This window comes from Gadus chalcogrammus, chromosome 4, assembly GCF_026213295.1.
Source record: "Gadus chalcogrammus isolate NIFS_2021 chromosome 4, NIFS_Gcha_1.0, whole genome shotgun sequence".
In the NCBI taxonomy this organism is placed as follows: Eukaryota; Metazoa; Chordata; class Actinopteri; order Gadiformes; family Gadidae; genus Gadus; species Gadus chalcogrammus.
The window spans coordinates 3,944,775-3,969,070 of record NC_079415.1 but is presented as its reverse complement, the minus strand read 5'-3'; the positions used below and the strand labels follow the sequence as shown (position 1 = coordinate 3,969,070).

General features: G+C 44.6%; 1 protein-coding gene across 1 annotated transcript in view; it reads right to left on the bottom strand.

The window, feature by feature from the left end:
• Positions 1–1,100: 1,100 nt before the first annotated feature.
• LOC130380780 (chemokine-like protein TAFA-2) overlaps positions 1,101–24,296 on the bottom strand; it is a 25,455-nt gene continuing 2,259 nt past the window's right edge. Inside the window, exons 2-6 of the mRNA XM_056588109.1 lie at positions 14,082–14,185; positions 8,426–8,578; positions 6,431–6,555; positions 5,357–5,415; positions 1,101–2,223 (exon numbers count right to left, since the gene is read on the bottom strand). Coding sequence (XP_056444084.1) covers positions 5,386–5,415; positions 6,431–6,555; positions 8,426–8,578; positions 14,082–14,184 — 411 coding nt within the window. The 5' untranslated portion in view covers position 14,185 and the 3' untranslated portion in view covers positions 1,101–2,223; positions 5,357–5,385. The remainder of the gene's footprint in view (positions 2,224–5,356; positions 5,416–6,430; positions 6,556–8,425; positions 8,579–14,081; positions 14,186–24,296) is intronic.

Below are 24,296 nucleotides of genomic sequence, written 5' to 3'. Positions count from 1 at the left end.
GGTTTCTAATAAGGAGATATCCAGCGGGGCAATAGACTAAATTTCCCTTTGGGCTCTTGAAATAAATCTGCACATCTTTGGTGCATATAAAGGTCTACTTTCTACAGATTTTCCTGGGCTTTCAGTGGTTTGGGGCAGCGGGGCGGGAGAAAATTACAGTTAACTATGCATCAGGCAGCGTCCATTGGAGTTCTTCACACACACACACACACGCACGCAGAAGCACGCGCACACACGCAGACACACACAGACAGAAGACAGACACGCATGCACACACACACAAACCCACACGCACATACGCATGCGCACGCAACCCCACACACACACACACACAGCTGCACACACACACACACACACACACACACACACACACACACACACACACACACACACACACACACACACACACACACACACACACACACACACACACACACACACACACACACACACACACACAAACTCTTCATGCTTCTCCGAAAAGCAGTACATGTCTTCAGAAGTTTAGCTTTCAGAAGCTGCAGAATCACGTTTCAACCCTAACCCAAACTCAGAACAGAACCCAGAGGAATGTGAGGGGGCACTCCCTGCGGAGCTCCCTCCCAACATTAATATTCCACCGCTAAAATGTCATTGCATGCCGTGCTGAGGATCAGGGGATGAATCTTAACCCCTCACTGATTATTGCCCTTGAATAGCTTTTTGTTTTTTAATTAGATCCTGTGTCATCTTCCTGTCTTGGAACCTCTCGCTCGATCAGATTCCCTTCTTTAACCAATAACGATGCATTGGTCAAATCTGACTTGTTAACCTGCTTATTTTGGAAGCTATAATCTCATTTAAACCTCGATATTGAACTGATTTCTAAGATAGATTTAAACTAGAGGATGCATTTTGACTATGTTTCTATTTGTCTTGGTAATCTCTGTCTGTGCTATATATGGCTGTAGTGTAAAGCACATTTTATTGCCTCTGTGTATAGCTACACATAAACTCACCTTGGCTTGAAGTGTTCAGGCATCCAAACAAAGGGAATTCAATAGTAATTTGAGAAAAAAACAAAATAATAATCAAAAGCCATACAACAGCAATATTCTTTGAATGCCAGTCCATTTTGATACACAACCATACTTTATTGTTTGAGAAGGATGTCACTCGCACAGACACAGGAAGTGACAGCAATATATACTGGAAGGAAAAACAAAACAAAGTAAAAGCACCACAAGCTTGAATTGTCCCTAAAAATATATCTATTTTTAAATGACATCCAAAGCCCCCCCAACACACAATTACCCGTCCCATATTGAGGTGAGCATTAACTGAATTTTATTTAATTTACAGCAAGGCATTGGTCTCAACACTCAGACATTATATGACAAAGTTATTGGGCAGAATGAGCAGGAACTGATTAATTAACTGGGGTTAGCGTTAAGCTGTATAAACTCAAATGTCGGCGCATGGAACCTTGTACCATACAGTGTACAAGTATATTACAAAATGGTACAATTGCACTACTGAAATTAATTACTGTATATATATTCTGTGGGCATGTATAATAATTATCATGACCAAAGCTTAGGATCTGTTTATTTATGATTTACTCTCAAATCAGTTGGTTTATTTTGTAATCGATAGCTCTGGGAGAATAGACCGTAGATCGAGATCCAACTGTAACTAACATTTAGGCTTACAGGGCTTTGTGAGTAATACAGTTCAAATGTATGATAAGATGTGACTCATTATATTTTCATCACTTTTAAACAATCGAAATCTCATTTTGTTTGTGGTATCTCATACAGTCCAACCAAGGATAAATGCATCATGGAGGTCATTTTTTATATTCTGCACCCTGGTTGTGTTTTTAAAAAAGGAAATATATTACTCTATAAATTAACATATAGGCAAAAGTCACCATTGTATATAACTACAAGCAGTACAATACAAGAGGATTAAAAGAGGTCCTATTGTCCGTAGTGGCGATTGTTATATGCTCTTTCGAAAGGAAAGCCTCGGTCGACTAAATAATCAGTGTAGTATCGGGTTAATCCATTTTTTCCCGGCTCAGCTCAGACGTCGACTGGTGGTTTCAGTTAAATAATTCAAAGTTTTTTTTTTTTATAGGGAGTAACTGTAGTCCCAAAATGAGAGCAAACTCTCTATTGGATGAAATGTCCTCGCCCCCATCTGTAGTCCTGCGTTTGTTGAAGATGCCTTCGATTTCATCTGAAGAAATAAAAAAAATAGAAATTAGTCAATACAATAAAAGAAACATTATTCATTCAAGGAATTATTTTGAAACCTACAACCATGAACATGTTATTTACACAAACAATTAAGTACTAATAACAGACTGGGCATCGTTTCAAGTAATTATGTTCGGATGAGAAGCATTCATCATTCTTTCCTCAAAGGAAAAAACACAACTATTATTTTAGTTTATTATTTCGATGTGGTACTAAAGTCGTGATACACTTCTGGCATGCGGTTTTCACGCAGAAAATCAAATGATTAATCAAAGAAAATCAAGGGTATGGTTTTCGGTGGCCAAACAAAAGAAGCTCAGATACCAACCAAATTACTTTCTGTCGGTATGGCTGCACTGCTCAAAACCCTAGCCGTTCACTCTCCTTGACTCCAGCACGACTCGTACAGCAACAATGGGTAAAATAATCAAGTTTGGGAAAGCGCACAGAGGTGTTCATGTAAAAAAATAATTATATTCCTTTTGTAGTCCCTCACATCTAATTCAATCTGAACCGTGTGGCTTTTTTTTTGCGGCATTTCATCCCCATATATATTTTTATCCAATAATGTTTTACTTTCTTCCACTCATTTACTCACTTCTACCGTCATTTTATGAAGGTACTCATTGTTAAATTCTGTTTTTTCTATTTAATGCTACTAAATGGACTGATGCCTCACACTATAGATTCCAATAAAGAAATGGGTGTTTGTCCACAGTAATAATAGACAACTAAATGGGAGAGATTTGAAATATGCTAATTCAACTTATGATAAAATCACAGAATAAGCACTGTTGTTGCACTTAGGAACTGAGGGGGAAAGTGCTGACGAAAGGATTACTGTACAAAGAAAAACTTTAGCGACCATTTTACAAAAACAACAAAAAGTAGTTTAAATGCGTGACTGGGGAATTGCACCGCGGGACATCTACCACTGAATAAATATGGAAATATTGTGTATTTCAATAAGTCATGTAGGACTAGAGGAAAGACACTGGAGAAGGCCAACTTGCTACACAAGCTACCGCTGTTTGTTCACTGTGATAAACGGGCGAGGGGAAGTGCTAGCCTCATCCCACAAATGGTGGTTTCCCTCTCGCCGCGTTTAAAGCTGACAGGCACCACGGATCTCTGCCGGAGATTAAATTGCCCGTCCTGAAGCTCCCTCTCGCTGATTGACAGCTTCTCGGCTCGACATGTTCTGTAGAAAAGCAGAGAGGCAGGCGTGTACCCCCCAACCACCTCCCCCCCGGCCCACCGACAACAACGTCCACTAGCTACCCGAGCGCTCTTCTAGCTAGCCCAACGCCTCGCCGAGCTAGCTCTAGGGGGGTTTGACAGACCGACATGAGGACAGCTGGCTATCAAGTTGAAACTTGTCACCCGTCAACACTGAACTTTGGCGGAGGGTGAGCCGCGAGGAGAGCTCAGCAGAACGGGTGGACCTGCTCGTTGGTTTCGTTCACACACAGAGGGATTTGACACCGAACAGAACACAGCCAGAGTGGAGGAAAAAATGCTAGGCGGCACAAAATATAAATCATCTTCTATTGCATTAAGCAACACACAAAGGCAACACACACACACACACACAGGCGCGCTCTCAGGCAAAACAGTTCAAGCCGGCTTCGGCAAACTTTATATTGGAGCAGCTCCATAATCATATAAAAGAAGCAGTGGTATACACAGATTAAGGTTGTTGCACCACTTTGCATACATTTAGACCGAAGGCGTGGGCCTTGATACAGCGCCCACCCTCTCCGCCCCCTCCGCTTTACAGTGTCATTTACATTCTGAGCTGTCACTGTGATTAATGTAGTGCTAATTTGAGAATAATTCATTGCGAAGAAACACAAAGAGCAGAGATGCCATTTGAGAGCATTGGGAGGCGCGGGGAGGAAGGGAGAGAATTCTGAGTGGGATTTTTCTAGAGACACTTGCTTGTAGTGTTACAGTGAAATCATAACACTAACAAAAGGGGAATCTGATTGTCCTCCTTGTATGTGTTGCCTTTGTCACCTATGCCTGTTTTAATCTTCTCTTCGAAATTCAGAGCTACAACTTAGAGTTTACGTATTTGGGTATTCATTTGAGGTCATGTCTAGAGCTGTCAGTTAAACGCGTTATTAACGGCGTTTACGCAAACCAAATTTAACGGCGTTAAAAAAAGTATCGCGCGATTAACGCAATTATTTTATAATTTTTTTTTTTATTTATTTTTTTTAGCTAGTTTTTTTCAAAACAAAGAAGCAGTAGCTTGACTGCTATGTTCAAATGACATTTGTTCAAAGCAGTCGTTTAATTGCACTATAGGCTCTTTTTTTGTATCGTCCTGTTTTGATCAGTAGCTATATGCCAATGTTGTTATCAATAAAAAATCATTTGCACAAGGCAAGCCGATGCAATTCACCATGTTGACAAGAGAATTAAAATGAGAAGAATTATGGGACAAAAAAATCAAGGGATATTTAGCATAGAAAAATAATTTGCGATTAATCACGATTAATCGTGAGTTAACTATGACATTAATGCGATTAATCACGATTAAATATTTTAATCGCTTGACAGCTCTAGTCATGTCATTAACTTTGTGGGATTGGATGAATCTATATTGTGTTTGTTTTTGAACTACCGAAATATGAGTCAAGATGTTACATGATGCATGTTCTGGAATTTCAAAACCATGTATCATGTAACAAATTTAGTTTGAAATTCGACACATAGATAGGTTGATTTATACTTGGGAGTGTCTGCATCTGTGAGATGAGCGATAGTTCTTATAGATTCTTCTGCTCCTTGTACCGGGCATTTGATATATATATATCTATATACTGTATATATATATATATATATATATATATATATATATATATATATATATATATATATATATATATATATAGATAATATAAGTAAACTTGACAGCAATATTTAATGTTGCGGCATACGTGAAAATTCAATGATTCCTTATTCTTATTAATCATACATTTGTTATAATGAATACAAAGCCATTTCCTTTTATTTATATTAAGTGACCAATGAAAATAATGAGCCCTGACACGGACAACATTAAAATAATTCATAACGTAGAACAATTCAAACGTATTCATCACCTTGAACCGTGCTGCGTGTCGCCACAAGGTTACCATAGCTGGTCTCTGTCAGGCGATATCTTCCCCGATGAGTCACGACGAGGAAGATTAAGACGAAGAACAAGAGCAGAAAAAAAAAAAGAAACACGTTTTAGGTTTCATACACGGGCGAAATTAACACTTGCCTGAGGTCATTACGGTTGATCAATGTATCAATAGACCAGCTCGAATGAAGAAGAAGAACAGAAAAAACACTCAAATAAATAAATAACTGCCAAACACTAGGGCTACTGTCAAACCCTGTGGATCAATACATCGAGGCTCCAGCCCCCAGACCGGGCAGGTAGGAGGAGGAGGACATCTTTAATAATTAAGCACACACAGAGGGAGGCAGAGCTCAAGTCTAGGGGTCGTCATAACACAGGAAGGATGCAGGCATCGTGTTACCACGTTAAAAGCAAGCCGGGCCAGGGTGAGCAAATGGACAGTTTGGGCGCTCGAAATGGCCAGGCGGCGCCGGGGCGACATGCCGGCCCCTGGTTTATAGGTCCCTGGGGGCCCCGTGCTGTGACTGCAAACATGAGGCGTTTTAAAGTAATGGCAGGGAAGATAATAGTAACCAGAGACTCAAGCGTGTTGACCTTGGACCCACTGTGGCGCTGCATTAAACCCAACAAGTGGGGAACATGCTGCTAGCGACTGTAGCTAGTGACAGTTGGGTGATAGTCGGTTGGCTGGCTAGCTCACGACTGTAGATTGACTGTTGGGTGGCTAGCTAATTAGCTAGTGACAGTTGGGTGAGGTCGGTTGGCTGGCTAGCTCACGACTGTAGATTGAATGTTGGGTGGCTAGCTAATTAACTAGCGACAGTTGGGTGATAGTCGGTTGGCTGGCTAGCTCATGACTGTAGATTGACTGTTGGGTGGCTAGCTAATTAGCTAGCGACAGTTGGGTGATAGTCGGTTGGCTGGCTAGCTCATGACTGTAGATTGACTGTTGGGTGGCTAGCTAATTAGCGAGCAACTGTTTGGCGGCAAGCTAGTTAGCAAATTTTGGAGGCAGAGTGGAGGGGGGGTGACTTCTACCCTAACTTACCTTGGTGGTTTTTATTTTGTTCCCCGTGGCACAGCTCCATCCCTTGAAGTCAGGAAGAACCTTGCACTCCTCCCCGTCCAGGCATGGGTGCATCTGACACCACCATTTCTGCTCCACTATGGAGGCTGAGAAGACACATAACCACCCCACATTACTTTAGGACAGCATGGAACGGCCCTCACTATTCAAAGCATCTTACTTCTGGAAATCCATAAAACCATTGAGTTGCATTTTCCTGGTTCTAATCACTTCAATCAGAGTCTGTGTTTCAACGTGCAAGCAAGCTAGCTTGATGGTGGTGGGCGTGGTGGTGGTGGTGGTGGTGGGGGGATGCGGTGCTGGCGTAGTTAATTGCGCCCGCTGGGAAAGCAGACAGGACGAGAAATCTCTTATTTGTCCACGCCGCCAACACTGTCAGTAGAATATACCAACATGGAAATCAAAAACCACACTGTAACGCCGATTACTTTGAATTTCGCTTTCATTTACTTCACACTTTTAGTCGATTCATTTAATTGAGGATGCGCTTTAGGAAATGGGCCGAATATTTTACAGAGAAATTTGAGCAATCATGGATTGTGTGTAATGTAAAAAAAAAAAAAATAGTACCTGTTACAAAGCTCCACTCCCCATAATATTACAATATTGATTACAGATTGTCACAGATGACTTGGCACTTCCACACGGAAAAATAGATTATTATTATCAAAATTATAGGTTTTCGTGAAGGGCTCCCTATCATTTCAACACCCCCTTCTCCGTCCAACAAATCAATAATCGCATGTCACCATTGCTACTGATTAGGCTAAAGTGGTACACTAGGCCATCAAACTATTTTTAAGTGCTGTCCTTTGGAGGAGGAGGAGGAGGAGGAGGAGGAGGAGGAGGAGGAGGGAAGATCAAAGACTTTGTTAATCTGAAGTGTGTTAAGGAAAATGAAAAGTACACAAATCTCTATTCAAGTGTCTTTTAAATATTATTATTAGATTATTAGATTAGAAACCATTAGATATTAGTTAGGTTTACTGGCCTTTTTGTGGGCTTCAGCTGCGTTGGCGTGATTACATTTGTACCAATAGTGACACTTTGTTTTCGTTTTCAAAATCATTGCAGTCCTAATTGCCTTTTTGTGTGACAAGCTGTTTTTGAGGCGGATTCACCTTGACGGCAGATTGTCTCTCACAGATTAGCAGCAAGGTAAAATAGAGAATAATTAAAAGGTTAAGTGCTGCTCATTTTCCCTCTGTGATCACCCATGGAGTGCTTTAAAGGGGCCACTGGCACATCGCTCTAATTTGCAGAGAATGTCAATACCAAAATGTCAAGGAATAGGTCAGCTGGGATTGGGTCTGGACTTTAGCTAGATCCCCATACTTTTCAATCCAAATTGAAGTGGCTGTTTCTGCAGAGGTATTAGCATGCTACGAGACACTCAGAGTCATGGACTTCAAAGTCGGCAGTAGGCGACATAAGTCAATCGATAGGTTGCTAAAAACTAAAGTATCTGGGAATTGATAGAGAACATTCCTTATGTTATACATAACAGCGATCTTAAAATATTTTGATGCTATGTGGTGTCATACTCAACATTGAAATCATTGAACTCTAACAAGCCTGAGAAACACAACAAACAGAAGAAATAGTAGGAAGAGAGACAGGGAGAGTACGTGGGTAAATTCAGTTGGAGCGTACCATCAGCAGAGAAAATACGCATAGAAAAGGGGTTGGAACATACCATCAACAGAGAAAATACACATAAAGAAGCCCTTGGAACGTACCATCAACAATAAAAAATACACATAAAAATGCTGTTAGAACGTACCATCAACATAAAGTACACAAAAAGCTGTTGGAACATTCCATCAACGGACAAGAATACACATAAAAGAGCAGTTGGAACATACCATCAACAGAGAAAATACTCAAAAGTATAAGCTGTGTGGACGTACCATCAACAGACAAAAATACACCGTTAAAAAAGCCGTTGGAACGTACCATCCACACAGGAGGGGGCGGCTCTTGTGGTTCCCGCCACTTGGCCGGGGAAGCAGGAGCACTTGACGGTTTGCGAGCGCTCCTCGATCTTGTTCTTGTTACAGCAGCGGTGCAGCGCCACCACCTCGCACGTACCGGTCCTGACCGTCGGTGCTGCTTGAAGAAACAAACAAGCAGAGTCGCGGGTGAATTCAGTCGCCCCTTGTACCGTGGATAACACTGCAGAGTCCTCACAGGGTCTGCTTGTTAGCCTGAGCTGCGATTGAGGCTGCGATTTGACTTTTATTAGCAGTTAGTTATTTTTAAGTGGGTTCCTTTCTGTATAAAGTTGACGAGTTGACAAGGTGAGTTTGGGAATTGGGATTATAACTGTTACATTTTTTTTTAGTTGCTACTAAGAAGAAAATGAGTAAAATACGACAAAGATGTGTTATTGAGATTATTTTCATCTCACAAAAAAATAAATGATAATAATCTTTCTGTGGTTATATTGCCCAAAGAATACTACCTGGATTCAGGCAAACAAAGAAAAAAAGACAGACACTCTCCGCAGTCACCTCACAATAATCAGGACCAAAGCTGATCTACTTGGGATTGGATTGAAAGCTTCCCCACTCTCCTCTCCTACTCTATCTCCTGCTGCTTCCTAATTCTCCATCCGTTCACTTTATCTTTTTCCACTGCTCCGTCTGAATAATAACGCGACGGGGCCTCGCACACCGACACAAGAAGGGATACGTTACACAAACGGCAGGTGATAACATTTCCAGTGCTTCTCACGGGGCGGAATTAGTCGCCGGCAAATGGTGAGCGTCGCAGCAGTCGGAGGGAGAGAGGGAGAAGGATTTCCAGATCATGCGCTTTTGTCTGAATTATTTAGGGACTGAGCTGCCAGATTCACTTTTAATTGCGTGTGACATTTCCATGCGCTGCCCCACTGCGAATACCGCTATTGGTAATGTAGTAAACACCAAATTAAAAGCTCTGCTTCCCTTCCTTCTGTTGATGCAGCATTTACAGTGCACAGCGCCGGTGACTAAATAACATTTAAATACATATTACACATTGGGCTGTATAGTAAGGTGGCATGCATTTGTTTATTTTTTAGCATCTTATAATTTGTTCGCCAAGGAAGTCTTTGCTATGGTTATTACTTTTGTTTTCAATTGATGTATAAATTTGAGACATCGTGACATGAAAACTTGCTTGAGGTAATAGCCATCCTCATTACCAGATGTTGTTTAGGGTCACAAAGTAAAAAAAAACACAAATAAATTGGCACATTTGTGGTAGACAGACTCACTGGATTTGTGGGACTGCGTTTTTGTAGAGCAGAGGTTGTTTCGCCAAAGTAAAAGTCCCTCCCAGTAGTTTGAGTCAACCATCTGGTTCAACTAATTAGCCCCAAGCCCAGAGGTATGACTAATGAGTGAAATATTAGCGTGCTCGCTACAAGAGCAGAGCAATATTACGTTGTGACTTTTACTTTCTAAAAGCCCAAATGAAATGCTCCCCCATTCGTGATTGACAAGAGTTTCCACATGAAAGACGTTGACGTGATATTAATCCTTGATTTGTTTTGTCATCCTATTGACGGGGTGTGCTCTCCAATATGTATAAATGATTTAGGTTCCTTTCTAGTGTGTGTGTTTGTTTGTATCTCTCACGCTTTTATTTTGACGAGAGATGCTTTACTTCATCAATAAGGTGTCAGCAATGTGTCAGTTGTGTGAAAACGTGTCAGTTAAACGTCAACAGAAAAAGCAATGCCATGTCTTTAGAGGAAAACTCAAGCAGTGTCAACTCCCCGATGTGTAGGGTTGGACTAAATCCTCTATAATTGGCATGTGCAGCGTTACGTACACATCTCAGTCAGTTTCATAATTGGGCCTTCATATAACACAGATAATGCGCAAATTTTAGGAAAACTATTAAGGCGTCTACGCAATTCACAAATCCCATTTCATACTCAGAATTGCCTGATACATGCCATTTAGCAATTTAAAAGACATGCATATCAATTTATTATTATTACGTAATGGATTTCGTTTACATCCATGTATTAAGGGGTATCTATGTCAAATTGTATCGACTGTATCCTGCTATTTTGGGATGAGCGCTCTGAATTTCTCCAAACATCTCTGTAGCAGGATTTGGTTCTTCTCCACAGGAGTCTTGCTGAAAAATCGAGTGCTAATCCATGCGTTTAGACCCAGTGTTGCATACATTACACGGGTAGAAGGACGGAAAGACTGACAGAGAAGGCAGGCAGGCAGGATCCACCTGACAGTTCGACACATAGAGAGACAGACAGAGAGACAGAGTGTAGCAACTAATTGGCAAGTGATCAAGCAGAGGTTCTGCAATCCAATACAGTAACTCTTCACAAGATGCTCCTCATAACAAGAACATGAAAGAGTCTGCAAAGTGTCACAAATCCTGCTTCGATTCATTCTTTGTTGAGATTATTTGGGGAACCGTCCAAAGGACATCCACACTGAGTTTTAAATGATTATAACCATATGGCAACGATGGGAACACCTTTGTTTGGAGGGCATGACTAAGAACTATAAATATTATGCCATGCAAAAAATGTCGGTTCGACCTGTTCCTCCTTATTAAGCGACTAAGAACTATAAATATTATGTCATACAAAAAGGTCTGTTCGACCTGTTCCTCCTTATTTAGCGACTAAGAACTATAAATATTATGTCATACAAAAAGGTCTGTTCGACCTGTTCCTCCTTATTTAGCGACTAAGAACTATAAATATTATGTCATGCAAAAAAGGGCTGTTTCACCTGTTCCTCCTTATTTAGCGACTAAGAACTATAAATATTATGTCATACAAAAAGGTCTGTTCGACCTGTTCCTCCTTATTTAGCGACTAAGAACTATAAATATTATGTCATGCAAAAAAGGGCTGTTTCACCTGTTCCTCCTTAGTTCGTGACTAAGAACTATAAATATTATGTCATGCAAAAAGATTGGTTTCCCCTGTTGAGTCAGCCTGGCAGTCTGACTCATCACTAAGGTAAGGAGGAGCAGGAGAAACAGACCTTTTTTTTCAGATTGGTGGAAGGAGGAAGGAGAAACAGACCTTTTTTAAATTCAGAGGAAGGAGTAATAGACCTTTTTTAAGAACGGAGGAATGAGGAAGGAGAGACAGAACTATTTTAAGATTGGAGGAAGGAGGAAAAGACCTTATTTAAGATCGATCGAAGGAGGAGCAGGAGAATCAGACCTTTTTTTTTACGATTTGTAATACTTTTTAAGATCGTCTCGTCCTACTCCTCATAGCGAGCAGTGTTCGATTCCTCCCTGCCATGATAACGCAATATGCCATCCTTTTTCCCTCTCGTCTCTGTTCACTGTCCCGTCCATCAGGGCACATAAAGAAAACTAAATTTGTATTTGAGGGAAGAAACAGTTCATTCTCCACGCAGTATAACCAGGGGTACAAAGCACACGTTTGTGTGGTTTCAGTTTCAAAGGCGAGGCAGCGACGGGGAGAGACTCGTTTCCCCGGTTATTTGTTATTCCCGGCACGCCAGATGATTAAGTTCAGAATTGCCGCCGTTGCCTGGGCAGAGACAAATCGATTATCATTGGGGCACAGTACTTAGTAATTAGCGAAAGATTCCCCGCCATCTGTATTAATCTCTGTGTTTATTATGGCCGTGGTGAGGCGGCTCCAGATGGCGGGATAATAAATATGAGCTTCTGATGCTACGGGGAATATTTCCGTTGTGGTCGTTTCAAAGAGCGCACAGAGCCGTTATGGATTGATATTCACACGGATCCATTCATTCATATCTGTGTCAATCCATAATGGGTTCATTCATTCATTAGATCATCCGTTCATTAACCCATTGAACCGACCGCCACACAATTAGGAACGCAAACCAGCGCTTTTTCGTCTCGTCCAATTCAAACCCCAGTCCAGGATCAAGGCCCCACTGCTGTCGCCCGAGGTTTGCCCAATTATGAACACAACATTTCAGTGGTTGTTTTGGGGCTATTGTTTCAAGAGAGGTTATGTCGACAGTCTAAGGGTTGACACATGGACTCCAATTCACTGTCCCTGTCTGCTGCGGGCTGCTCCCTCCATGGCCTTTACACAAGGGCCAGGCCACCCACTAATGACTCCTCTTGGCATTTCCTACTACTGCAGTTCCACTGTTTACATGGCAAAGAGAGGGACAGCACAGCACTACTGTGTGTTTCGATTACCAATTTAATTATTTGAAATACACTTTTATCAAACGTGATTTGGATAAAGTTTGGGATGCTGAATTACTGATAATAACACATTCGTCATAAATAAGCAGGCAGGGGTTTGGATTTTTGCTCAAAGATGCCTTCAGGGTGGTCCGTGGGGGTTTGAACCTGGAGCCTTTGGGCTGGGCGTCGACCACCCCAACCACCTGAGAAGCGTCCCTCTCCCCTCCCGACTGCCTCTTCAAATCATCCGCAGCACGTCGACAGGAATAACAAGTGCCTGACGAGACACAGTAAAACACTCACTCGTACACACAGCCAACCGCCGTGCTTGCGGAAGAGTCCCATATATTTCTCCCCCTACGCTGTGGACGTGTTTCCTGAGTTTGTTTCATCCCGTGAATGATAAAAGGTTTACAGCAACCGAAAATAACCCCCCAGGGAAATTAGTCTGGGAGGGGGGGTGGTGTGGTTGGGGGTGGGGGGGAGGGGTGTGTTGCTGTGGCTATCAGAGAAAATTGAATGTGTGCGAGATGATTGTGATCTGGTTACCACGGCGACTGAAATGATGAGAGCCCTCCGTTGGGTAGGATGGTGGTGGGAGGGTTCGCTGCCAATCAAACTCCACCCGCTCTCGCGTTTCACCCTTTTTTTTAATTGGCCGGGAGAATAATCCCCGCCCACCCCCCCCCTGTCCCCGTCCGCCCCAAAAAAAAAAAACACAGACAAAACTAATACTAATGATAAAATGGTCGCCGGCGCTGTCATTGGGAGCGTGTGGTGCAGAAATGGCTGCCAGGTCGACAGCCTCCAATTACCTAAGGACCTGCGTGTGGTCAGCCAACCCCCACGCGAGGCATGCACTTGGGGGAGGCCCGGCGAGGTTACTCGGCTGGCCATAATTGATCTCCCAGGGTCAGCCGGGCGAAGCCTTCGACCTGCACCAGCCCGGCCAGTTTAACGTTGAACAAAAACCCTTCGGCAAATGAACAGAACCTTTTCTATCCAGCGAGTTCATCGCCTTGTTTTTCAGCCGTGACTTGAAAGTACAAAATACACAAAAGAAAAGAAAAAGTGCCACACACAGACAACTGCCCTGCAGACGTGCAGAGTGCTGAGGTAAATTGGGTGAGTTCAATCTCCAAAGACACATCTCTGGGTGAATCTAGAAAGGGAATCCCTTTTATCTATATATGAATGAGTTTCCAGCGCTTTATCACCTCTCATGTTCTTGACGTACCCAAGCCCTAATCCCTACAGTTTGGTAACATCGGCCCGTCTACGATATTATGCATTTTGACCGTTATCGGGCGATGTATAGATTAGCGCCAAACACATCAGTTGCATCCCTAACCCTGACCAACAGGTACACAAAGGTCAACTGAATATTTAAAACCCCTCGTACGTAAACAGTTTGCGGTCTCCATGTACTCACCTCTGTAGGCGTCTACCGGCGCAGACATCTCCCAGACGGCGAGCAGACAGATCCCCAGCAGAAGAGCAGCTTGGTGTCCGATCAGTGAGTACCGCTCGCTCATCCTGGAACACAGGAACCACAGTGTCAGCCGGCACAGGGTAATGCACACTTAAGGCTAGAGAGAGCTCTCCGCTCCCAACCCCGAAAGGTCAGCGGTTCGCTCCCCGACGGCGGCAGCCTAAGGGCTCAGTTGTGGTCCCACGTCGACGCAACACGAGGACCACGCCGACGCTTCGATGCAGTTGGTTGGGTCGGGTTGTAGTGAACAGACCAATCCCAGCCCCTGCTGCTGAGTGGTCTGTTCACTAAGGTTACACATTTTTGGGAGGCGCACGTCAGGCCCGTGCGGTGAACGTGGAACCACAACTAAGCCTTAACCTGCATCTTCTGATCCCCGATGCAGTACCCCGGGTACCTACCTGATTCTTCATCACATGTGTATAAATAATCTGCATGTATTACGGGATAGTGCATTGTGATAGTGCATGCTTCAATTCCCAGTTGCTTAGACCTAACTTGTAGGCATCCTTAAAGCAATATGCCCCATCGCTACCTGCTCCTTAAATACTTTAATCTGAATTCACTGTAGTAAGTGTCTCATTTAATGATTAAATAAAGAATATTGCAATGACGACGAAGCATATGCTGTTGATGATATTCCAGTCGCTCAATAAAACGTGTGACTTTTCTTCTGCCACTTCTCCCATCAACCTTCTCCTCTTTTCACTCTCAATCTCCCTCTCTCTGTCTCGATTTTTCCCTCCGTTTATCTCTCCTCACCCTGCCTTCACTCTCTCCCCCTCGCTGCTTCTCACGGTCTCCGACACCAAGGTGCTGGAGACCGAGAGCGGGAGACAGAAGGTAAGCTCCTGTCTGTCGTCCCCCGCGGGGCCCTTCGTTCACGGCGGCCGTTAGAGGCGCCGCGATGTGGCCCCCGTCGGCGTCCACACGTGGCCATGGCGTTTATGGTCGTAGTTTGGCCGTAACGTTGCTATGGACACACGGTTTGAGTGTCTCAGACGTGTCAGAGGTGTGCGCCTCGCCGTGTTTTTCCGTTTGAACCGTGCACCGGGGACGTGCTTGTGTTGTTTTTGTTTCTTCACGCCGGCTGGCGCCGTTCACATGCCTTCAGGTCTCCCTCTCTCTCCCTCGCCCGCGAACCCTCTCTCTCCCACTGCTCTCCTTTACTCTCTCTCACCTCTGCCTTGGCAATCTCTCTCTCTCTCACCTTCCTGTGACTCACTCTCTCACCCACCTCCTCTCCCAGCTCTCTCTCTCACCTCTGTCTTGTAACTGTCTCTCACTCCCTGACAGCTCTCCCTCCGAGCTCACTCGCTCTCTCTCTCGCTCTCTCTCTCCAGCTCTCTCTCTCTTTTCCTCCGAGCTCTTTCTCTCTCTCTCTCTCTCTCTCTCTCTCTCTCTCTCTCTCTCTCTCTCTTTCTCTCTCTCTCTCTCTCTCTCTCTCTCTCTCTCTCTCTCTCTCTCTCTCTCTCTCTCTCTCTCTCTCTCTCTCTCTCCTGCTCCTTTCCACCCAATCTCCTAGCTAATGAAGGCTGCTGGGCCTGGCGGACCACACACACACCAACACACACACACACACAGACACACACACACACACACACACACACACACACACACTCACACACACACACAGACACTCTCTCACACACACACACACACACACACACACACACACACAACATCAACCATCGGGCACTTCTGGTTATTCCTGACAGGAAATTATCAAATTTCAAATGGGATGCAAGCCGTACAGTAATTACTGGAAGAGGTGAGGTATCGCGTGTGCGTGAGCGTACAGTGTTACAAGCCACGCTTTACGCCTTGTTGAACCCCCCCCCCCCCCCCCCCCACATCTCATATCCCCACCACCACCATCGTATCTGCGGGGCTCATTGACATATAGATTGGTTAAATCTCCGAGGGGACCTCTCATATTGTTCAAGTAATTAAGTTTATTTTAGAAAAGCCACACTTGACCTTTCGGCGAGGAACACGAGGACGGTGACTCGCCTGGTGTCGCCCAGCGACACACCAGGGGGGGGGGGGGGGGGTGTGGGGGGGGGGGGGGGGGCTATTGTGTGGGGGGGGGGGGGGTACAATCTGGCTTTCACTCGCACGCAATAAGGCAGGTGGGGAAGCAGGGTCGCTCTGCTTGGTTTGTCTTTCACCGGCTCCGGTACGAGAGGAGAGAGTCAGCTACCTATTCTCAAGGGCAGTGGTTTCGGAAACTATTTCTGCTGGGGTACCCCCGGCTGAGACGTTCTTTCAGCCGAGTACCCCCTTCACCGCTACAAAGCTTTTTTTGGGAGAAAGAAATAAGATAAGTAATGTATGTGCGTTCTATTGGGCAGCGTGAACATGAACATTAAAAGGGTGCAAATACGAAACATGGGTGAGAAACATGGGCCTGTATGCCCTTCATGCAACTGTGGGCTAAATTATTCCCACAAAAGTAGAGTACACGGTCAAGGGAGGTCCAGAGCATGTGGAGGTGAATCCCATTCAAACATATTCAAAGACATTGTGGTGTTTATGGAATTTATTTCACGGATTCTCCTTTCTCTTTGTGGTCAGATTTACATTTCAACTACTTGTCCATTTTCTCGATTTTCTATCTTCTAGCTCTTAGAATTGAAACTCGCTCCGGGTGAATAAAAATGGGTTACCTGTTTTTTATTTTATATGATCGTTCTTTTTTTATTATTATTCTTGGAGTACCCAACAGTACTCCAAAGTACCCTTAGGGGTACGCAAACCCCCATTTAAGAACCAGTGCTCTACACTAGAGAGAGCAGGGACTAAATAGTGTGACTGTGGAACTTTCCCATGCAAACAAACCCTTAATTAATTCGGAACGTGGAACTTATATTAAGCTCTTGGTTGAACTTCAAAAAAGATGTAGCTGCCTATATTGTATTCTTCAGTTGTATTTGTAGACTGTGGTTCGATTGGCATTATGATATATTATATCATATTTGGCGGGTATTGTATTTGACAATCCCCCTGGCGCATTATTAAACCACGACTAAAACTAGGATCTATATCTGATCTATTCTAAATATATATTTATCCCTCCGTTCTCTAGAGCTAGCTGTTTGCTTGGTTGATCTGCTGGCGGGGCTAAGAGTGTGCGTATGTGGCCACCGGTTAGAAAATATAATGTAATATAAAATATATTCAGCCTGTTCAATGTCTTGTTCTGGACGTAAAAGCGAAAAAGTTACATATGAATAACTAAATAAATTATGAAATATTAAACCTATTTCCTTGGCAGTGATAGTTACGGCCGGTTTATGCATTCATTGATATTTGTCAGATGCATACACGTTTATTATAGTTAGATTATTTGTACTGTTATTTTACAATGTCGATTTCTGTACATCTTGAACATTTGTCAGTGTTCCATAAAAGTACAGATTGTACAAATCACCGAACCGTGTGACAATCTCGTTAGTCAATCTGTGTCTGTGTCTTCCACTTCAGTCGACTACTTTACATCCACACACACAGTATAGCTTGGTGATCCAGAATCACACTAGTGCTTTGGAGTGAGAGAATGAACCAGGAAGAGTGTTCTTGTGACCATTTGAAGAACCATGTATCTGTAAAAGCACAAATTACGTGTATGGATCCGGTTTGGTTTATTTGCAGCATCATTAATTCATTATTTTGCAGACTTTGACCTTCGAACACAGTCACACACACACACGCACACACACACACACACACACACACACACACACACACACACACACACACACACACACACACACACACACACACACACACACACACACACACACACACACACACACACAAAGCTATTATCTACACCCAATACTGATTATGCCAAACATTTTAGTCATCATTGGTTGGAACCCAATTTACAAGACCTTGTGGCTTTTTACATTTTATTATTATTTTCGTGTAAAAACTGCTCTGCAATAAACAGTGCGCTCCGACATACCTCCGAAACATCGCTCAGCGGCGCAACAGCACATGAATTATGAAGGGAAGAAATAACGCAGGACTAATTGGAATCCTCCATTAATAATGCAGCGGCTCTACTTTTTCTTCCGCCGTGGATTTTAATCGGTAGCGCTTAACCCGAGTCCGTCGGAGTGGCCTGTCAACGCCGGCGCCGCTGGAGAAGCAAGGCATCGTTCTCCTTCTGAGGGGTTTACTGGTTCTGTCCCAGTGTGTCTCTCTCTTTCAGTTCAGGAGGGGCATGGTGCATGGGGGGCATGGTTAGCATTATAGCTTACTCCTGGATGCTAATGCTGCCCATTGCTACCGCTACGACTACTAGCACTTCTAGCTATTTAGTGCCTTAGCCCATTAGTGACTTAGTTACCATTAGAGCTCACTCCTGGATGCTAATGCTGCCCATTGCTACCGCTACGACTCCTAGCACTTCTAGCTATTTAGTGCCTTAGCCCATTAGTGACTTAGTTACCATTAGAGCTCACTCCTGGATGCTAATGCTGCCCATTGCTACTGCTATTGCTAATAGCACTCCTAGCTATTTAATGTCGTAGACTATGTGTTTGTCTAAAGCCACTTGCAGTGATTTTGTTGTGATACGTCATGTATGAGCTAGGGTGCGGTAGGAGGTATCCTAGGGAGGGTAAGGAACGTCAAGTAGGGGGTATGGCGTCTTGCTCAAGGATGCCTAAACGTAGACTGCGGGCATTGGGATTTGAACCGAGAACCTTGAGAACCGGGGAAGGGAGGCCATTTTAGTCTATTTCTACCACTACTACTAATACAAGGATTATACTACACTACTACTTGTTTATAATAATTTTGAATTTGAATTTCTGTCGCCAAAAATGACTACCGAAACTCCTTTTTACTACTACTATGATAACAGAAACATGACCAAGTACCGAGATAACATCTTGGATTTCTTCCACTAATATGCGTACTTGGATTCTAGCATTTGGCGTGTGCGCGACGTCTATGTCACCCTGACAGAGGTGAGAAGGCTTAGAGCACACAGATCCTTCTCTGCTGACAGCTTATAAGAAGTTGTTGAAATTGCGAATGCTTAGTAATACCCCAGAAAGATGTATATATGATGGGGTGCTAAAATGTAAGCTCCATTTTTGCAAAACAGATAAGACGGAAACGGGTAAAAAAGGGGCCCTTTGAAATATATATCGCCACCAGTGGATTTTGATTATATCCCCTCTGGCCTGGTTCTTTATTGCTTGCCCTCCTTATGTCATCAATGCCTGTGTTGTACTTTGATGGATTTAAATAAAGCTACAATACTTTTTTTGTAATTACGAACAATGGAACTGCGGTGACCTTGTCCTATTAAAAACAATGTTTCCGTCGAGAGGACACCACGGAAGAAGGGGTTTAATTAAAAGGTTCATGAAATAAATACAAGAAAATCGTTGAAACATTGACACTAATATCTCACCAAACTGCTGTCCGGAAAATAATAAGTGCATGAGAGTTTAACAACAATAAGTTATGTTTTCTGTCTTGTTCTGTTAGTAGACTACTATAGCTACTAATACACAGCCAGAGATTTACGTATGCCTTTGAATTAAGCCAAACATTTTTTATTCTTTTTTTTATTTTGCCTTGTCGTCCCTGTCAACAACAATTAAAAATCTATTCTCTCCTCTGCAAATTTCCATTAAAATGTATTCTTGAACGGGGAGTAGCCCTGAAGAACATTAACACACAAACAAAACAAACAACTGATGTTTTTTTCCTTCATCCCAAATGCATTTAAAACAGAAACAGGAAAGTGGGCGGGCACCCGGTTTACATTTAAGGCAATCAGCAGAAGCTTTCATCCAGAGCGACTCACACACATCTAAAACAACCCAGTCACACGCCGACGGCGGAGACCACTACGCGAGGCGACAGCCGGCTCGTCTGGAGCTGTTAGGGTGAGGCGTCTCGCTCAGGGACACCTCGACACTCCGCTAGGAGGAGCCGGGGATCGAACTAGCAACCTCCTGTCAGGGAGCAGCCTTAGCTAGGAGGAGCCAGGGATCGAACTAGCTGCCATCCCTACTCTACCTCCCGAGCCGAGCCGACCCCCTGGTTTTTCTAGGACGTTCTGATTGGCTGGAAACGAGATGTCTGCACCTGTCATAACTGTTCGCTTTTTATTAACCGACGTTGGCGTGGACGGAGGGACTGAAGGACACCTGCGTTTACAGCCCCGGCATTTCTCCTCCTACTCACTTCTACTGGCTAATCAAACACTCTCACGTCAAAAACAATTTCCGGCAAAAAAACAATAAACTCCCCAAAATAAAAACCCACAAGGCGGTCAATGTCACTACGCTGGATGTCGATCCCCCCCCCATCCCCCCCCCCTTGCCTCAACTCCCCTTACGAGCACCCGACGCTCTTAGGAAGAAACGGGATCCCAACCTGGACCCAGCAGAACGGTTTTCAGAAAGAAGAAGAAGGAAAGACGGGCCTGGCAGCAGGAGTATCGCGAGTGTCACCGGACACCCGCCGCGGAGAGAGTGCCCTCTCAGAGTGGTTATCACGCCATCGACCTTCTGTAATGAGTGACACGCTGCCCACCACTCAGCCCCGGAGAGAGCGAGAGCCTCTATGAAGACCGGCTGACTGCAGACCGGTCCACCTTAGACGTTTTTTTTTTGGGGGGGGGGGGTTCTCTTCCCTCTTTGAACACAATCTTCCTTGTATCTGTGCTGCGCGTACACATGCACTCTGTGTGTCCTGTAGGACCGCTCCTTTAATACTGTGAGCGTCCGTTATCTAAAGTGTGACGTTTACTGTAACGTCAACACAAGCAGCTCAGAGACTCCTCTTCACAGACTGCATGTTAGTGTTGTAGTGGTGGTGGTGGTGGTGGTGATGGAGGGGTGGGGGTGGTGAGGGTGGTGGTGGTGGAGGAGGTAGTGGTGGTGGTGGTAATGGTCGTGGTGGGGGTGGTGCTGGTGAAGGGGGTGGTGGGGGTGGTGCTGGTGACTGTAAGCATTTAGGGTCGTTACTAATATCGTAGTGGGTTAGGTGTTTCAAATAAATAAGCTGAGGCGTCTTTGTATTTCTGTTTATTGATCAAGCAACAATCAATGCATTGACATTTTAAAGTCATATTAGTTTGGTGAGTTTAATAAAGCAAAATCGTATTATTTACGAGTACCCCGCTTGAACCGGGTTACATACCCTCTCAGAAACGTGTGGGGAATCACTGTCTTAAGGCATTAACACAAAGGACACACAGACACACACACGCACAGACTTAAACACACATGTACACGCAGACTACACACATACACATACACACGCACGCACACTACACACAGACATACAGACAAAGGCTTCACACATAAACACGCACATGCACATGCATACAGACACAAAATTGACAGACACACTCACAAACACACACACCCACACAGACTACACACACAGGCACTCACACACACATGCACACACAGGGACACACACACACCATTCAAACAGCATTCATACCAATAGCTAATTCTGGCCCTCCAATTAGCATGATCCGCATGTAAACAGATGGGGGGAACCAGAGCCACCAGCTGCCTGCATTCGCTCACTGTGACTGTTTTTAATTGAACAGCGGTTCTCTTCCTCCTCTACAGCGTTAAAAACCCGACGATCAAAAAGCCTCTCAAGACGGCGGGTATCAAAACCGTTTTGGGTGTGCGGTGAAAACAAGGTGCTGGGTTAGCGCGGGGAAAACACTCCATCTCTGTCTCTGACGCAGTCCTATCCGGCTTTGATTGTGCCAAACACACACACACACACACACACACACCTAGCTGAGTGGAACTTTTACGGGAACGTTAGGAAACGCAGATGCCACGTTGATGGAAATAGAACAGTTAAGGAGGTTAAGGGAGTCACACATGTCCTTTACTTAGTGAAACTACATTTGATAAACTTTATATCTATTAGAAATTGTTGATTGCGCACACAGCCACCATTCTCATGGTTTGATTCACCGACTTTAAAACACGAAAAAACTTCTCTTAACAGCTTACACTCTTCATAGAGTAACCTGAGGTCCAACAGAACGGATGTGAAAAGTTTGCTCTGCTAACGCACTGTGAAAGTGTATGTGTGTGTGTGTGTGTGTGTGTGTGTGTGCGTACATGTGGTGAGTGTGTGCGACGTGCGTACATGTGCATGTGTGTGTGTGCGTACATGTGCGTGTGTGTGCGTGTCCGCAGTTGTGCCTACATGTGTGTGTGTGTGTGTGTGTGTGTGTGCGTACACGTAGGTGTGTGTACGTACATTTACGTGTGTGTGTGTGTGTGTGTGTGCGTGCATGCACGACGTAGTACATCCTCTCGTCACCATCGGGTCTGGCGGTGGGTTTTTTTCAGCCCACTCTGTGATATTTTCTTCCTGAACAATCCCAGGCCTGGCCTGCACTGAAGCGCTGATATCTGATGCATAACAGAGGCAAAGTGACAGTCTGCTGCTGCAGGCCACAGAGTGGGCTCACCAGGAACCTGCTCGCCGCTGCTCCGGAGAGTTTGTGTGTATGTGTGTGTGTGTATATGTGTGTGTGTGTGTGTGTGTGTGTGTGTGTGTGTGTGTGTGTGTGTGTGTGCAAGTGCGTTCGTTTGTGTCTGTGCATGTGTGTGTGTGTGTGTGTGTTGGGGCGGGTCGTATTTGGGTTTTGTGTCATGGCCGTCGATTTACTTTCATCCGCGCGGAACCTCTAACGCCACCCGAAGACAACAGCGCATCCTACTCAGTAGGATGCGCGGTTGTCTTGTTGTACTGTTTCGATTCTTCTACTGCATTTCATCTACTGCATTCATCTGGATCTGCACAGCATCCTACTGCATTGTGGGTCGGTTTTATCTGAATCTGCAGAGCATCCTACTGCATTGTGGGTCTGGGTTTATCTGAATCTGCAGTGTATCCTACTGCATTGTGGGTCTGGGTTTATTTCCTACTGCATTGTGGGTCTGGGTTTATTTCCTACTGCATTGTCGGTCTGGGTTTATTTCCTACTGCATTGTGGGTCTGGGTTTATTTCCTACTGCACTTTGGGTCAGGGTTTATTTCCTACTGCATTGTGGGTCCGGTTTTATCTGAATCTGCAGGGCCTCCTACTGCATTGTGGGTCCGGGTTCATCCGGATCTGAGGGGAGGGGGGGGGGGGGCGTTGTCGCGGCTAATAAGGCCCAACGAGACTCATTTTATTTTCATTCCCCCCCTAATGCCTGGGATGTGTCATGTACACGGGGTGCTCGCTGCGGACGCGGGAATCGGATTACGGGCGAGACGACCCGTTTTAATGTGGATGGATCGCCGCATCATAGCACCGTCCCCGCGCGACACACGACGCTTCGACAACGCTCCTTCTATTCATTTCAAGTTCACACCGACGACTGGCGCGCGTAATCACATCACACGGGCCGGTGGGGATAAATGAGGGAGAACGCCTCGCAGGTTCATCATCGTTATCAAACCAACAGACACGTTGACTGGTGTTGTTTGTTGTGTGTGTTTGTGTGTGTGTGTGCGCGTGTGTGTCCTTGTGTTTGCAGACATGTTGTAATATTCATTCTCTCGCTACTTTCTTGTTTTATGCTTTTATTTGCGTTTTTTTTTTTTTTTTTCGGGTCGGGCCCCTGAATATTCGTAGAGGGGGCCGGGAGAGAGCACGGCCTCCGGCAGCACGACGCGGCTTCGTGAAAAATGCATGAGCCCCGTTATTAATAAAGGAAGTGTTTCCTGTTAAGCGACAAACAGGCTGGAGCTTTTCATCAAGGCTAAACAAAAACAGCCCCGGACCAACAAACACAAGGTAAGAAAAGACAAACAAAAGAAGTGTTAGAGCGCTGCTTCATCACAAAGGAAAGTGGTGGAGGTGGTGTCAGAGGTGGTGGAGGTAGTGTGTGTTGGTGGTGGTGGAGGAGGTGGAGGTAGTGTGTGTTGGTGGTGGTGGAGGAGGTGGAGGCAGTGTGTGCTGGTGGTGGTGGAGGAGGTGGAGGTAGAAGTGTGTGTTGGTGGTGGTGGAGGAGGTGGTGGAGGTAGTGTGTGCTGGTGGTGGTGGTGGGGGAGGTGGAGGCAGTGTGTGTTGGTGGTGGTGGGGGAGGTGGAGGAGGTAGTGGAGGCAGTGTGTGCTGGTGGTGGTGGTGGGGGAGGTGGAGGCGG